Source organism: Sarcophilus harrisii, chromosome 1 (assembly GCF_902635505.1).
Source record: "Sarcophilus harrisii chromosome 1, mSarHar1.11, whole genome shotgun sequence".
NCBI lineage: Eukaryota > Metazoa > Chordata > Mammalia > Dasyuromorphia > Dasyuridae > Sarcophilus > Sarcophilus harrisii.
Genome location: NC_045426.1, coordinates 233619876 through 233638219, shown reverse-complemented (window position 1 = coordinate 233638219; position 18344 = coordinate 233619876). Strand labels below are relative to the sequence as shown.

General features: G+C 39.6%; 1 protein-coding gene across 1 annotated transcript in view; it reads right to left on the bottom strand.

The window, feature by feature from the left end:
* Positions 1 to 8413: 8413 nt before the first annotated feature.
* ALKBH5 (alkB homolog 5, RNA demethylase) overlaps positions 8414 to 18344 on the bottom strand; it is a 33463-nt gene continuing 23532 nt past the window's right edge. Inside the window, exons 3-4 of the mRNA XM_031938542.1 lie at positions 13804 to 13959; positions 8414 to 12656 (exon numbers count right to left, since the gene is read on the bottom strand). Coding sequence (XP_031794402.1) covers positions 12479 to 12656; positions 13804 to 13959 — 334 coding nt within the window. The 3' untranslated portion in view covers positions 8414 to 12478. The remainder of the gene's footprint in view (positions 12657 to 13803; positions 13960 to 18344) is intronic.

Sequence of the window (18344 nt, the reverse complement as noted above, 5' to 3'; positions counted from 1 at the left end):
TGTTTAAAATGAACAAACAAGTGAGGACATAATGATCAATTCTCCTATCTCATGGAACTTCTACATTTTCCTCAAAATATCTCACGAGCCATTCATAGTTTAATTTCTTTATGAATCTTTTGTTTTTTAGGGAAAAATAGAAGTAGTAAGACTTCTCTTACTATAGTGAATGATTTTGGATATCCCTTAAGGTTTCCACATCGTACTTTGGAGACCACTGTCCTTGTCAAGTCTCTTAAACGCTTAAGTTGTAGAGTAAGTACTTGAAGAGTCTTCTCACTGTAGTTCTCTAACACCAATGAAATATCAGATGTAATTTTAAAAATTATTATTTATTTATAATGCATATTGTTTTATGTTGGGAGAGAAAAATCAGAACAAAAGGGAAAAACTATGGGGGAGAGAGAAAAAAAAAAACAGAAAAAAGTGAATATAGCATGTGTTCATTTACATTCAATCTCCCTAACTGTTTTTTCTAGATGCAGATGGCATCTGTCCAAAGTTTTTTGGGATTGCTTTGGATCACTGAACTACTGAGAAGAACCAAGTTTCTCATAGTTGATCATCACACATTCTTGCTATTATTAAGTACAATGTATTCCTGGTTCTGCTTGTTTTGCTCAGCATCAGTTCATGTAAATCTTTCCAGGCCTTTCTAAAATCAACTTGATCATCATTTTTTATAGAACAATAATATCCCATTACTTCATATACCACAGCTCATTCAGCCAGTCCCCAAATGATGTGCATCCACTCATTTTCCAATTCTTTACTACCACAAAAAGAGCTGCTACAAACATTTTTGCACATGTGAGTCCTTTCCCCTCCTTTATGATTTCCTTGAGATACAGACCCAGTAGTGGCTCTGCTGAACCAAAAGGTATACAGTTTTATAGCCTTGTGGGCATTGTTCCAAACTGATTTCCAGAGTAGTTGGATTATTTCACAACTCCATTAATACTACATTAGTGTCCTATTTCTCCCACATCCCCTCCAACATTTATCATTATTTTTTCCTGTCATCTTAGTCAATCTGAGAGATGTGGAATGGTACCTCAAAGTTGTTTTAATTTGCACTTCTCTAATCAATAGTGACTTAGACCATTTTTTCATATGATTATAGAAGATTTTAATTTCATCATCTGAAAATTGTCTGTTCATAGTCTTTGACCACTTATCAATTGGGGAATGACTTGTATTCTTACTTAGAAATTTGTTTTTTAATTATTATTATTATTATTATTAAAACTTTTTATTTTCAAAACATATGCATAATTTTCAGCATTCACCCTTGCAAAACCTTGTGTTCCAAATTTTTTCCTTCCCTTCTCCCCCACCTTCAGCAAGTAATCCAATATATGTCAAACATGTGCAATTCTTCTATATATTTCCACTATTATCATACTGCACAAGAAAAATCAGATCAAAAAGGAAAAAAAATGCAAGCAAACAGAAACAAAAAGAGTGAAAATGCTATGTTGTGATTCACAATCAGTTCCCACAGTCCTCTCTCTGGGTGTAGATGGCTCTCTTCATCACAAGATCATTGGAAACTGAATCACCTGGCTGTTGAAAAGAGCCACATCCATCAGAATTGATCATCATATAGTCTTGTTATTGTTGTTGTGTGCAATGTTCTCTTGTTCACTTCACTTAGCATCAGTTCATGTAAGTGTCTCCAGGCCTCTCTGGTCATTTCTTACAGAACAATAATATTCCTTAACATTCAAATACCATAATTTATTCAGCCATTCTCCAATTGATGGACATCCACTCAGTTTCCAGTTTCTAGCCACTACAAAAGGGGCTGCCACAAACATTTTTGCACATGTGGGTCCCTTTCTCTCCTTTATGATCTCTTTGGGATATAAGCCCAGTAGAAACACTGCTGAGTCAAAGGGGATGCACAGTTTGATAACTTTTTGGGTATAGTTCCAAATTGCTCTCCAGAATGGCTGGATGCATTCACAATTCCATCAACAATGCATCAGTGTCCCAGTTTTCCCGCATCCCTCCAACAATCATCATTACTTTTACCTCATTACCATTACCTTTACCATTATCTGTCATCTTAGCCAATCTGAGAGGTGTGTAGTGGTACCTCAGAGTTGTCTTAATTTGCATTTCTCTGATCAATAGTGATTTAGAGCACCTTCTCATGACTAGAAATAGTTTCAATTCTTCATCTGAAAATTGCCTCAGAACTACATAGTCCCTTTGTCTGCTGCAATCCTGGCATAGAGTGTGAAAATGGGATATAGAGTTCTGAGAGCACACAGTCTTTATACACAGACAGATAAATCAATAAATACATACATATATATATGATAGATAAAATACGATAGATATATACATATATATGAGAAAGACTATAGATTTACATACATAAATTTCACTGGTAGTACTCTACACGTGAAAGCCTTGTCCAATGATGGTGGGAGTGAGCCATATATCAATGCCACAATAAGAACCAAAGGATTTACTTGGTTTCCAATAAGGAGTCCCTCTCAGCTCTGGATCCATGCATGCAGACAGATTGGGTCCAATCCTGGAGCACACTCATCAGGAACAATGTAAAGTAAGGGAGGTACTTGCCTTCCATGAAATGATATTTCTTTTGCCTTTAGTCTTGTAGTGAAGGCAACTCAATCAGTCCTTTCATTTGCCTCTCCAAAGAGGCTCAGTTACCTTGAAGATAAGGGCAGTTTTAACGGGAGTCTGATGCATGTGCAGCCCCTCAGCCATTTGTGGCTGATAGAGCCTCTCTAGAAGGACAGTAGGGAATCTTGCTTCTGGAAGCATCTGATGAACATGTTTAAGAAGAATGTCCTGGAGAGACTTGGGAGCAGATGCAGACATCTCATAATTATTGTGGGTTGGCTGATAACATGATAGAAGCACTCTGATTGGATTCAGAAGCATTCAAAAAAGGCCTGAAAACTTTTTTAGTGGATTTAGAAAAGTTAGCTTCAATTAGTGGATCGAATGCTAATCCCAGAGTGAGGAAGATTCATCTTCTGAAGTCCAAATCTAGCTTCAGTCACTATGTGACCAGAGTTGTTTGGGCCCATGGCCTTAGTTTCCTCATCTGTCAAATGATCTGGAGAAGGAAATATAACCGTCTCCAGTATCTTTGCCAAGAAAACTTCACATGGGGTCATCCCAAAGAGTTGAAAATGGTTGAACAACAAGAAAATCTTACTCCTTGAATCTATTAGTTCAGTGACTTTGCTTACAATCATTGAGAACCTAATGCTGCAAAAGGAAAGATCTTAAGGCCTTCTTCCCCTGAAGTTAGGTGTCCCTAAAAGGTGGGTCTCCATGCTTTGTCCTTTGCTCATTTGTTCTTTTCCATTCTAGGTGAAAGGAATGGAGTCTCATGACCTATTGAATTCAAAAGACTGTTAGGAGGGCATGCTGCCATCTCAAACTCGGGGTTTGGAGGCAGGAAAATATACATCCATGTCCCAAAGAACAGGGAACAAGTTTTGGACTCTGGCTGCTTCTGGACGTGGCCATGGTGGGAGGAAGGCCATGCAGGAACTGGGTTATGAGATTTCTCCTCACTGAAACTGCAGGAGTACAGGAGAGAGTGACCCAAGGTATTGGAGGGAAAGGTTGTTCTTTTGCTCTTACTGTATTTTTTAAAATAAATAGCCTTTTGTGAAAGCTATCCAATAAGTGATTGAAAGGAATTGGAGAATTAGTCAAGCATCCCTAACAATGACAGGGATGTGTGGACAACCAGTAGGGCTTACAACAGTAAGGTGATGAGATATGGCAAGCTTTCAGGATCGCCCTCTGGAATCCTGAGGGGAGATGTAACAAGCTAACCTTGAAAAAGTGGAACCGGAGGGTGTTTGTTACACATAAGGCCTTCATCTGGTCTAAAAGTGGGCCCTGAATATTTGTAGAAGCACCTGAAGAGATTCTCTACCAGGGCTTAAAATTTTGGATATCCTAGTTTGTTGTATCTTGGGGAAACTGGCAAATATGTGTGACTGTTCTTTAATCATTTTCAGTTGTGTATGGCTCATTTGGATTTTTCTTGGCAAAGATATTGGAGAGGTTTGCCATTTCCTTCTCCAGGTCATTTTACAGATGAGGAAACTGAGGCAAACAGGATTAAATGTCTAGGGTTATCCAGCTGGTAAGTATCTGAGACTAATTTGAACTCAGGAAGATGAGTCTTCCAGACACCATGCCTGGCACTTTATCTACTGTACCACCTGAGGGTGTGTGAAGACAAGATTTTCTTTTTATGTGATGATGGTCAATTAAGTGGTAGAGTACATTACAAGAAATGAGTAAGAAAAAATATTGGGAGGTGAAGATGTTTGAGGCAGTATCAATATGTAAGTTGAGCTATGAGAGCAGGAATTGAGGAGAGAAAAAATCTGAGCCAGTGGGCAATAGCATATATATATATATATATATATATATATATATATATATATATATGTGCTATTATTATATTATCATATGGTTTTTCCAGTTTGCATTCTCTTATAAAGCAGTGTCATTGAGTTGATTTTTCAAACTGTTTCGGACATTGATTTGTTGAATATTTAGTTCTATAGCTTGCTATTTAATGAACTCTTAAATAGGTATTGATGTTGAGTTTAACTAATATGAGAAATACGGAATTTCTATTATTAGAATGGCCTGGCCCCGAGACATTAGGGGCCAGAGCATACTTTATTACACAGCTGAAGTATATGTCCTTGTCTGTTGCAGAGGATGAAGTACAGGAATTCTCCACAGAACCTAAGATTTGATATTTTCTGAGAGGCAGATTTAGGCTCTATATAAGGAAGATATTTCTAACAATTAGGCCACCTAAAAGTAAAATGGGCTGACTTTGCTAAAAGTCATGAGATGGAAACAAGATGAACTCTTGGGGGTGTTGCAGAGGGCATTCTTCTTTAGTTCTGACAAGTGAGATTTTGTGAATTCCTTCAAGTCAGTCAGCATAGATGGATGACTATGTTGTTTAGTTATTTTTCAATCATGTCTGACTCTTCCTGACCCCATTTGAGGTTTTCTTGGCAAAGATATTAGAGTGGTCTGTCATTTCCTTCTCCAGCTCATTTTACAGATGAGAAAACTGAGGCAAACAAGAGTAAATGATTTGCCTGAGGATACACAGCTAGTAAGTGTCTGAGGTTTGAATTCAGGTCTTCCTAACTCCAGACTGGATGCTCTATTCACCGTTCTTCCTAGCTGCCCACTGATAAATGATAGATATAGATAAATAGACTGATGGATGGATAGTTGGGTGAATAAAGATGGAGACAAAAACTTCAATGCAAAATTGTACATGGAAGATGGCAAAAAATGCACTGAAGAACATTACAAAGGAATAAGAAATGAAGTTTCATGCTTATATGATATGTATATATACTATCCTAGGTGGCTGAGAAGTGCTCAACCAAATCCACCTACAAAAGATCCTAGCCTACTCATCCATTGCCCACATAGGCTGAATAGCAATTGTTGTCCAAATTAACCCTACTATAAAAACCAAATAAAACGGGCATTTCTTGAACAATTATACTATCGCAAAAATGAAACCGGAGCCAGATATGGTGGCACATGTCTGTAATCCCTGATGGGGAGGGGAGGGAAAGGTGACTGAGGTTGTTGTTCTGAGTTCTGGAACTGTGGTAGGACTAAAGCAGGTTTTTTACTAAATCTGGCAGCAAACCTCCTGGGAGTGACCTGCTCCGGGATGGAAACGGAGAGAGTCAAAGCTTTTGTGTCGATTAATATTAGGATCAGATCTGTGAATGGCTGATGTACTTCTAGCTTTGGTAAAATAGAGAGCCTTGATCTGAAAAAAAGAAAAAAAGAGAGAAAAAAAAAGGAAGTAAAAGAGAAAGAAGGGAAGGAAAATGATTATATCAATAGAGATGAAACCATTTGAAAGGGAAATCATTTCAGAATCCACTGTGAATGGGTAGTCAGAACATTAACACCAGATTAAAATACAGGATAAAGAGTAGAGGGAAATGCTGTGCAATTTTTTTTTTTTTTTTTTTTTTTTTTTTTTAGGGTCTAGAATCTTTTTTTTTTATTTTTTATTTAATAGCCTTTTATTTACAGGTTATTTGCATGGGTAACTTTACAGCATTAACAATTGCCAAACCTCTTGTTCCAATTTTTCACCTCTTACCCCCCCCCACCCCCTCCCCTAGATGGCAGGATGACCAGTAGATGTTAAATACATTAAAATATAAATTAGATACACAATAAGTATACATGACCAAACCGTTATTTTGCTGCAGAAAAAGAATCAGACTCTGAAATATTGTACAATTAGCTTGTGAAGGAAATCAAAAATAATGCTGTGCAATTGTAAGAGCTTCAAGCAAAGACGCCAGACAAATTTGAAATGGATACGGGAAAAGAAAAACTAACTGGAGAAAAATAGTTGTCAGAGTGGCACAGTCCCAAAACTCCTTTAGCTGGCAAACAGTCGATCACCTCACCGAGTACAGAGACCCAAGGACAACGTTATCTTGGAAGATAAATTCACATACACAAAAGGATGGAGAAAGGAGGTGGGACTTTAAGAGCAGTATCACTTGGCAAAGAGTGAAGAGCGATAGATGGGAAAATAAGTGAAGAAAATGCGGCTTCTATTAGAACCACCAAAACTATTGTTTTGATGTTTTTATTATTATTGATTAATATTGTATTAATCGTTAATTATTATGTATGTGTAATACATAATTATCATCATTAACAGCATTTACGAATGCTTTAAACCGTGTCTCATACGCTATTTAGCTTGCCCCTCAAGCCGGCCTGCGGCCGGCGCCATTGCCCTGACTGACTGTGCAGGTGACCAAGCTGGGGCTGAGAAAGGCCGGGGGCTTTGCGCCAGTGTGTCGGGCACAATCGTTACGCGGGCGCGTTCGGCTCGCCCCCGGCGTCTCTCCGGCTTCCGAGGCGCGCCTGGCCCCGGGAGAGCGCCCCGCTGTTACTCCGTCAGCAAGGGGAGCTGGCTCCTGGGCCTCGCTCAGGCTGTGCCACGTGGGCCTCCCCGGGAGCGCCCCGCTGCTGTCTGCGGGTGGGGTTTTCCCGGACTCGGGCTTCCGGGAGGCCTGGTCCTCCCTGTGCCCCGCTCCCCGCCAGGTACGGCCGTGTGTCCCGGGGGGGGGGGGGGGGGGGGGGGGCAGAAGTCCCGGGCAAGGCCCCCGCTCCCTCCGCCGCCGAGCGGGCCGCACAAGGAGACGCAGCCACTGCGGCGTTCTGGTCCGGAAAGCTCCGGCGGGTTTCCCCGAGAGTCGGAGAGGCGCAGTGCCCCGCGCCGCAGACAGGTGCCGAGCGCCGTGGCTGCGCGTGAGCGCCGGCGCCCCCGGGTGTGTGGGAAGGGGAAAGCTCGGGACGGGCGGTCCGCTGCAGCCCCTCTCCTCCCGATGCTACCCACGGGCACGCGCCTGCGGGGGGGGGGGGGGGGGGCGGGATTCAGGGCCTCGAACACAATACCTGCCACACTCTGGCAGCGTCCAAAAAACGCACCCGATTTAACCCTGCCTACACGCTTGGAGGAGCTCTTCGGCCTCCCCTGGGCGCGCGCTCACAGCTGTTCCCGGGGAGCCCGTGTCAGCCTCGCCTCCCGGGCCTCCCTCCCCGCTTCCCCGCGCAAGGGCTGCGCTTCCCCTTCTCTGGCCCCTCCGCCTCCGGTGCCTCCGCGCCCAGAGCTTGCTTTGGCGGCTCTCCCCCCTTTCTTTTTACCGACCCTTTCTCCAAGGACCGCTCTCATCTCACCTCAGCTCACGCTGAGCGTGCTCTTTCTTCTCCGTGGCACCCACTTTGGACCCCCGTGTTGTTCAGTGCCAGATATGACGTATCTATGAATCACAGTCCTGATTTCTGCCAGTTCAAGTCTGATCCCTTCCTCCAGCCCGACTCTGAACCCGTTTCCATCTCTTTAGAACAAGGAGGTGGACTAGCAGAAGTTCTTAACCTGGAATGTGGGAACTTAACATTTTTTCCCCATAAATTTCAACATATATTGGTTTCCTTTATAATTCCATTTTGCTTTATACATTTAGAAACATCAATATGAGAAGCAAATACAAACACAGGCGTCACCCGGGGTCGGACAAAGAAAAGGTTAACAATTCAAGACTAGAGGACTCTACTTGTGTTCCTAAACCCTGCGTGTGATGGAAGGCCCCAAACCATATTTTGCCAGCTTCAATGTTTTATATTGGGGCTGCCCAGTGGGTTAGTGTTTAAATATTATGGATAGATCTCTAGTTTGGGAAAAGCCATCTTATCTTTTGACTTTCCTCGGCTTCCAACTAAAGAGGTTATCAAGAGTTGAGACCTCAAAGTCAAAGGAAAAGAATTATGAAACAGATGCCTCTGTTCAGAGAAAAAAAATCACACATACAACAAGTCAGTGTTTCCTGCTTTTATTACATTAAATGTAACATTTTATACAAACGGTGGGGGGGCCCAGCTAAAATTCTCAGAATTAACTAGAATGACAAGCTGCCCCTTTTCCAACAGGCATCCCCTCAATTCCAGTGCGTCTGGGTCTTGCACTGTATAGCTCTGTAACAAACTATACTTCTATGAAATATTAAAGAAAATAAATATTGCCACTTTTGTAACAAAGTTCTTTTTAAAGGACTGTACCCATCCCTCCCCTGCTCCTCTCAGCAAGTGTCCAGCTGTAAGAAAAGGGCTCATCAAAAGGAAGTTTGCAAGGCAGGAGGGGAAAGTAGCATTTGATATTTCAAAGAAGGCTAAGATGACAGCAAATCTGAATTCTTCACAATCCAACCTGGAAAGTTGAGATTTTCTCCATCGAGGGCACAAGGCCTAGGGAAAACTGGCTGGTCAGGCTGTCTGCCAAGGCCTAAGAAGCCACCTGCTTGAGGATTTTCAGGTTAGTGCCAGACATGACCCTCTCACCCACTTGTGGGTTCCTATCCTACAGTCAAACTCTCAAGTCTGGATTTTTACAGTGGTTTGTTTACCCAGTTGGAGCTAGAAATACTTAGGTTTTACCAGATGTTTGAACAGGGGAAGGGGAGGGTCAAGAGATCAAAAAGGGAGAAGATCAATGTCTACCTCAGTACCACCGTGTTCTCCAGAGCTGACAAAAGCTAAGGTTCTTAATGGTTCTGTTAAATCCCCCACACAACTGTAATCAGTGATATTTCTAGCCAGAGCCTATAATTCTCCCTTTTCTTCTTTACGGATCTGGTAAAAGCCTAGATCAGATCTAATTCAGTCCGGATTTTCACTGCTAAGGCTCTAGTTATTAGTGGGTCAAGGTTGCTTAGGAAAATCTTTCCTCTGCTCTCCAAGACAGTTTTGCTCAAGAACCAGACAAATGGACTCACTTGTTTTGAGTCTTTTTCATTCTGCAGGGTTCTCTTTGCTGCTGCAGGTTGATATGTTGGTAAACTGGGGCCTGTGCCATCACTCCCTTGCCACTTGCAGTCAGAGAAACCAGGGGAAGTTGTGGGCATACCGTCCTACCTGCTGCTCTCACGACCTGCCTCCAGTTGGTTCTTGGTAACTTTTAAGTGAACTGTCTTATTAATGTCCTAGAAGCTAGGGAGAGATTGAGAAGTAGGTGGCCTTGTGAGCAGAAACACAAAAGCTTAATTCTAAGCTTGTAAGAGTCTGAATGAATTCCTAAAATTCAAACTCCCAGTGCTGTCAACCCATTGCTGTCCCCTTTCCCTTTTGATTCCAATCCTCCTAATACTTCTTAAGAGTCCGCAAAGAAGAGAAGGTATTAGGGTACCTGCTGGTTCAGATTTCATACCTGTCAACATTGCACAGCCAAACAACATGGCTGGGTCTGGTTTATCCAAGAGACACTTAGATAGTCTCCCCATCTCCAGAACTTTAGATCCACTAAATAAAAGATGGGAGATGAAGAACAGTTATTTCATACAAATTAAATGATTGAGAGCCACCTGGACACCTATCAAGTCGGCCCTCAAATTATCTAGAAAAACTCCAAGTCCTGGTCTATTTGGAAAGACCTTCTTCTCCAGCCAAACTGTTATCTGTGTGTGTCAGGTAGCTACGGAATAGTTTGGAGTTTGGTGATATTCAGCACTCCACTCGAAAGAGGAAGATTCCCAGAACAATCACTGTTTTATTTCCTTACCTCTTCTATCAAAGGAAGGTGAGAAAATGGTAACCACCAGCCACATAGGTCAGGACCCCAGACCAAGTAACTAAAGAACGGATAAACATCACTATGATATAATCTGTAGTTGGCAAGCCACCAGTAAGGGTCACCTGGGGCCTTGATGGATACAGGAGAAAGATGCTATTTTCTGAGGGTGGTGTTTATGTCATGGGGCAATGGATTTACAGAGATGGCTCACTATATACCCTAAACCTGCCTGGATTTTGTAAGCCTTTTAAGAGACAAAGTGCTCCATCCTAGGTCAGGATTCAAACTACCTAAACAATATCTTTTCTTTCCTTCAGTGAAGCAGACTACTCAGACACTACCAACTAACTTGTCCTGGGTGCCAGGATCCTCTTCGGCTACATGCAGGCAGTATGGTTTCACCCTCAAAAACTGACAGGGAACCGATCCCTTTTTCAAAAAGGGGTAAAGTAGAGAAAGGGAACTTAACAAAATAAAGTCACTCTTTAGGACAGCATCAGACAATATGTTTCAAAATATATTAGATTTTGTTTTTATTGTAGAGCACACAGATCATAGCAAAGTGCCAAACACACAAAACTACAAATAATTTTTTTGGGGAAAAAAGCTGTAAAAAAAATAAAGCTGCAACTGCTTTAGTACTTAAATCCAGATTCAAGGAATCAAAATCTGAGAAGTTTTTTTTTAAATTTGTATTTCAAAAGAGGGTTCTAAATTTATCACTAGACCCCAAACCTCCAGAGCCTTCAAGGCCTCAGACAAGTTAAGTCAACAGGACAGAACAGAGAAGGATTAGGTGGGAAAAGAAAGTTAAGGTCTTAGCAGCAGGAGTCAGGTTTCTCCTGAGTCATCTTTATGGCCAATGGAGCCCTGTGTCTACTAAGAATTCCTAGCAGTTCAAAATGATTAAGACTTCAGTTTTAACAGGCCTGACTCATTGAAAGTTGCTAAAGGTTTTTTTTTTTTAATTTTAAAAAATGTATTAAAAAGGCTCTTTCCATTACTTGTAACACTCACAACCCTCCCAAGAAGCTGATGAAGAAAAAAATCTCAGGTGAAGTACAAATTTCCATCAGCCAACTCTTATCTTTCCTCATGGCCAACACTAAGCCATGAAAACCTGTGGAAATTCCCCTTTCTATAAGAATTAAAAGGTTAAAAGAAGAGAGAAAAAGAGAATTTTCAAAAGTTGATATCATCTGAAGACCTTGCCTTGGGGGGTGGGGGTGGGAGAAGGGAAATAAGAGAAGGAGGAGCCTTCTCTTAAAAGGGACCTAGAAAATAGACTGCCAAATGCTGAACATGTAACATGGAGACCTCTCCCAGGCTAGGTCCTCATCAAGAAAGAAGGGAAAGAGCGAAGACAAAAAAGATTATAGACAAAAACCCACCACACGCCATGACACTTTTCCATATTCCAAACCCTAGAATTGGAAGGACATCAGTCCTCCTTGCTAGAAAAATTTCTAAAACCGACCAAAACATGAGAAGACTCTAACTTATCCAAATATTCACACATATGTCCAATTGCATGAAAGGAGATACCTATGAACAAAATCATGCTATTTAAACAAAGGGCTCTGTTCCAGTACCACTTTTCCTCCCGCTCCCTTTCTCCTGGGCTGCTGGGAATGGTCAAGAACTGGTTGAGAAGTGTGACAACTGCACATCTGGGAGAAAACAGAGTTTGGTGCAGTGGCCATATAAGCTATCAGCTAGATGTCCTAAGCAACTTGGAAATCTGTTGCAGGAAGAGCAATTTGCAAACTTCAAGATTCCAGTTACCAAATGGCAGGTTAAGAGAAAAGAAATCAACAGGAGACTTAGGGCTTAGCAAGCCCTATTCTAGGTTGGTAAAGCATGAAGAGGCCATGACCAAGTTTCAACTCTGGGGGTCAAACAATATATTTAGAACATTTAAAAAAATTTACAATTAAAGCAAAAGGACTAATTTCTTGAATCTTCAGCAGTGAAACAGTAAAACATTTTTGGTGTTTTAAATAAACACAGCCTAGCACAGCTTGAACTTTATCTGCCTGATGAGGGCAAAGTGCCCATCTATCTGACCAGGTGGTAACCAATGCTCCCCAGCAACAAAGATGCCTCAATATCATTTCCATTCAGGAAAATAAGTGAACAAAAAAAAAAAAAAAAAAAAAAAAAAAAATTACGGATCCTGTCCCAGTTCCTTTCTTCAGCCCTAAAATGAAGAAAAAAACTCTTTAAAAAAAAAAAAAAAAGCTATGAGAAACAGCCAAAGAAAGTTTTCACAGAAGGGAGGCTGGTTTCTGCAGCTTGAGTCTTTTTGCTCATTTCTCAGTGTCTTCTCATCTTCACTTTTCGGGCTGGGCTCCCATCATCCTCTCCGCAGTCCTCTGTGTACTCATAAGACTTTCGCCAATAGTTCTCAGAGCTGAAGCTGCTCCTTCTCCTGTGTTTTGGTAAGAGGACAGAACGCCGGTTCTCTTCCTTATCCATTTCTAAAATTCGTGGCCTATTAGGATAGAGACAAAGGAATAATTACAGGTAGGGGGCAAGAAAACTATTTGGGGAGTTGGTATCATATGCAGAAAAGACAGCGAATAGGAGTAAGGTCTGGCCTTCAAACTAGCAGCATTACTTTGGGAAAGTCACTTACCCTGAATTTCGGTTTTTCATTTCTAAAATGTAGGAGTTGAATTAGATGATCCAAGGGCCTGCCCAGTTCCAAATCTGTGACCCTTTTCCTTCTCTAGGCCTAAGTTTTTCCATTTGAGAAATATGGGTTAGATCATAGCTGAATGGCCCCCTTAGTCCAAAAACTCTAATGTTTTGTAAAATGTCAAATTTCAGAAATGTCATGTGATTCTGCTGTTAAGCAGAATAATTGCAAAAATAGCTCTGGATTTGGAGTCAAGACTGGCTATGTCACCTGCCATAAAAAAAAAGCACTATATAAGCTGAAATTAAATTTTATAGGAATTCTATGTAAATTAAGCAAAGAGACATTTTCCTTAACAAACAATAAAAGCTATCTTAATTACATCTTTAAAAAAGTTATACATATGGCAAAGAGCTGGATACCAAACTATTTAAGAACACTATCTCTTTGTTTTAAACCAAATGGAAATGGTAAAGTCAGGAACAATAGGATATGTTCTGTTATAGTACCTTACTATAAGAGGTGTCAGGTGTGACACCTCACTTTCTTTGTGAATTAAGAGAAAAAAAGGTTAAGTGATCTGGCCAACATATAGGTAGTGAGTGTCTGAGGCTGGATTTCAATTCAGCTTTCTGATTCTAGGCTTATAAACAATATCCAGTAAGTCATTTAAGTGGCTATCTGGAGTCAAGATGCCTGAGTTCAAAATCTGACTCTTTGTTAACTTTCTTACTACCTATGTGACCCTGAGAAAGTTAACAATCTCTCAGTCTCAGTTTCCTCATTCATCTACCTCCCAGTATTGCTATAAGGACTGGAAGAGATAACATGTGTAAATGCTAACCATTATTATTACTATTATAAAATCTCCTGGAAAGAAAATATGAAGTAAATTACCAAAGCATTCTAAAATTTGTAACTTCTTTAGTCCCCTTTAATTCAGAACTCATGCTATTAGCTATTAAGGTAAGCAGTAGTAAAGCCCCAATGTAGTCCATACCTATGAGCAGCATCTGGATCTGCTTTTCGGTGGGACCGCTTTGGTTTTAGGATCTGGTCCCTGTTGCTTCCTGATAGACGATCAGAAGTGTAACCAGGAGGTAACACAGAGTTACCTAGGGACTTCGTTTCCAATCGTGGAGCATCAAGTCTTGTCCTATAAATGAAACACAAAGAGTTACCAGCAGGATTCTTTGAAAGAAGAGCTGCCAGGCTCTCGTTGTGGTGGCAAAGAATTGGAAAATGAGTAGATGCTTATCAACAGGGGAATAGCTAAATAAGTTATGGTATATGAAACTTATGGAATATTATTAATTTTAGAAAAGACCTGGAAAGATTTACATGAACTGATGCTTGCTGAGCGAAACAAGCAGAACCAGGAATACACTGTTCCTGGTAACAGCAAGATTGTGCCATGATCAACCATTAAAGACTTGGTTCTTCTTCCCAGAGCTTCAGTGATCCAAGGCAATCCCAATAAACTCTGGATAGAAAAAACCATCAGCATCCCGAGAGAGAACGACGGAGACTGAATGTAAATCAACACATATTTTGTTCATTTCTTTTTTGTTTTTTTTCCTTCTGTCATGGTTTCCCCCTTTTGTTCTGATTTTTCTTTCCCAACATGATTCATAAAGAAATGTGTATTAAAGAAGTTAATAAACATGTTTGTAAAAAAAATACAATACAATACAATACATATGTGGGAGGAAAAAACCCAAAGTGGAACTGCCAAAAAAAAAAAAAAAAAAAAAAAATGGAAGACTTACATGAACTGATACAAAATGAAAGAAGCAGAACAAGGAGAATGTTGTATGCAACAACAGTAATATAGTATGCCGATCAACTGTGAATGATTTTGCTATTCTGATCAATACAGTGATTTGAGACAGTTCTAAAAGACTTATGATGAAAAATATTATCCATCCCAGAGAGAACTAATGAAAACTAAATGCAGATCAAAGCATAAGTTTTCAACTTTAGTTTTCTTGTTCCTGTTTTTTGGTCTGGAGTTATTAGGAAGACCCCAGTTCATATTTGACCTCAGATATTAACTAGCTGTGTGACCCTGGACAAGTCACTTAACCTCTCTTTGTCTCAGTATCATCAAGTATAAAATAAGGATAATAAAAGAAGCTATACCCCCCCAAAGATGTTGAGAGAATCAAATAAGATAATATCTCTAAAGTGCTTGGCACAGAATAGATACCTAATAAATGCTTGCTCCCTCCTTTTTCCCTTCCTGTTGTCATCTCAGCTGATGATTGTGACACTGTGACTTTAAGATACTTGGAAACATGTGGCGAACTTGTACATTAAGGAGCTGAAGAAGAAAGGTCCCAAAGAATGACCAAAAATGGTCCCATTTTCTTAAACAACCCCAAAAACCTTAAGTCCAAATGGATGTGGTTTTTGGAAGGTGACAACATTTCAATGATGTTACCTTTGCTCATTGAAACTCTTTCCTGAAATAATTTTTGAAGATATATATAAGCCATCCAGAAAAACTAATGATTATTTTAGCTGCCATTTTGTTTTTGACATAACAGTTATCATCTACAATTCATTTGCCAATTATTCATTGGCATTTGTCTATCTCCTCTCTCCCCCATATCTACCCTTGAAAAGAAAAAGATTTATCGTCATGAAGGCTAATTTATTCCAAAGACTCTAAAGCCATTCCCTTTTTCTTTTAATAATAGCCTTTTATTTTCAAAATACATGCAATAGTTTGCAACATTAACTCTTGCAAAACCTTGTGTTTTAAAATTCTTCTCTTCCCTTCTCCCATTCCTCTCCCCTGGAAAGCAAGTAATCCAATATATGTTAAATGTGTAATTCTATATTTTCATATTTATTATACTACACAAGAAAAATCATATCAAAAAGAAAATAAAAATCAAGCAAACAACAATAAAACCCCCCACTGTATTGTGGTCCACATTCAGTCCCTACTCTTTCTGGGTGAAGATAGTTCTCTCCATTACAAATCTACTGGAATTGGCCTTGAATCTCTTCATTGTTGAAAAGAGCCACGTCCATCAGAATTGATCATCACATAATCTTGTTGTGTGTAAAAGAAAAGTGTTTTGGGTGAAATAAGGCAAGGAGGAGACACAGCAAAAGGACCCAGGACATGAATGAATAACGAAAGAGGTCGGCAACTCTTGAAGCTCATGAACTACATATTTTGATTGGATTCAAGAGCCAATTTCATTATTACAGGGCTTCAAGAAACTGAGCAAAATGGTCAAAACATACTTTGACGAAGACTTTTACAACTTTCTAAAAATGTGGAGGGAGAAGGCATTGGAAACACAGTTTTGCCAGACTGCTTTCCAGTCCCCCCAGCCCCGGAGCTCCTATCTATTAGGGAGTGCTTTCCTAAATAATTTAAATGGTCTGGTTTGTTGAACTCTGGGTTGAGTTCAATCATTTCTGATTCTCCCTTATCTGCTGTGTTCCAATGATCTACTTTTCTATTTTTTAACCAGCACCAAATAGTTTTACAGATAGATGAATATTCCAGCAGCTATTTAAGTTGTTCACTATTTATTTAAGGAGCATTTTGAAACTGAATTTATGTAGGTAGTAGGGGTAATTTGGTGTACTGACTTCCAAAAATTTTATGCATTTATAGTTATTTTGAATAGCAATTTATAGGGACTTTCTATTATTGTCTCCTGGATTGTTGTTATTATGTATTCTGTGGATTAATTTTGTAATCTGCAGTTTTGCTGATGCCATTGTCTCAATTGGTTTCTTTGATCCCTTAGGGTTATTTAAGGCATGTCACTAGCAAACAGTGATAATTGTCTTTAAATTTTAAATTTCTTTCTCTTACTTTATGGCTAGCATTTCTAGCTCCATATTAAATAATAGCAGTGAAAGGAGGTATCTTTGCTATACTTCTATGTTTACTGACAAAACTTCTAGTGCTTCCCCACAACATATAATGTTTGCTTTTATTTGGATTTTATATATATATATATATATATATACATATATAAAATAAAGATTTCACTATGTCTAAATGTTGTTTTTTTAAAATAGCATAAATGAATATTTTACTTTATTAAAGGTTTTTTCTGCAGATAGTGAGGTCCTCATGATGTTTTTGTTTTATTTTAATTTGATCAATTATATTATTTTCCTACTGTTGAATGAACTTGCATAATAATACCTGGTGCCTTGTTTGATTTTAAGAGAATAATAGGAAATCTAAATGAAAGGGCAGTACTATGGAAGGTGGGCAAAGAGAAAGTAAAGTGCTCAAAAGAACAGAAAGACTTGAAACTATGCTTCAAGGCAAATACAAGAACAACATATGGAAGGGAGCAAAGTCAGCAGGAGCTGCTAAAGAAGCAATTGGAGAAATGGGAAAATGGGATATCCTCCAGAGCAAAAACTGAGAATATGGTATGAAAATGCTACAAATAAGTTCAGGAAGATCAGGATGGAGAAAATGCTGTGGACTGACCTAGAAAAACAGCTCAGGTACTGATCGGCTAATTACAGATTTCACAGTTCAGGGATAAGCAAAGTCACTTGGAAATTTAGAAAATGTCTGCAGTATTTCAAATGAGAACCATTATATTTACTAGTTACACTTGTTATAGTGTATGGATAAAGGTGACTTTGAACAATGACTGGCTATATCATCTGGGATCTGCCATTTTGTCCCTCAGGGCTTGAGGCATGTTGCAGAGAAAATGTCAGCCTATGTTGGTAGAAGTTCATCACTAGGAAAAGTTCCCTACATCAACAAAACCAAAGGTCCATTTCCTATTCCCTCACAATGTAAAACCATGAAGCTATGAAGCCAATTGATCAAGATCAGAAGTGTCTTTTTCACAGTAATACCCATATACTTCTTCCAAGGATGGTGCAAATTTCCTTTGGGACATTTCAGAAAGTGTCTCCTCTGGTGACATGTGGATGACTTGTACCTATCCCATCACTTTATAGTACCACTAAAATTTTTTTTATCCTAATTCCTAGTTGTTGCAAAAATCAAACCCATACTAAATTTTTTTTTAAAGGTCTCCAGAGATACTATTTCCAAGCTTGTACTATAGGTTCTGAAAACTACTCCCAGAAATAGCTGTTCTAGAAAAAGTGAATCAAAATTCTGAGTTGTTTTGAAAGAATATAAGTTTGGATTGATAAATTTTGCTAAGTTTATTAAAGAGCTTTGTTACTTTGCCTTTAACTAACTGGGTGACTTTGGCAAGTTTCTTCTGTTTCCTACAAAATCCTTAACTTAGCACTGAAAGACTTCCAGAACTTGCCTTTGTGGATTTATTTCATTGTTGTTTTTCTTCATATTCATATTCTTCCATGTTTCAGCCAGCCAAACCAGCCAAACACTGCTGAACCTGACACTGTCTCCTGCTTTAGGATTTTATTTGACATGTTTCCCACTCCCAGACCTAGGGCACACCCAAAGATGCAAACCTTCTCCCTGTGACCCTTTCTTCCCTTTAAGGCTCATCTCAGAAATCAAACTTGCTTTGCCAGCTTTGGTCAGTGCTTTCCTCC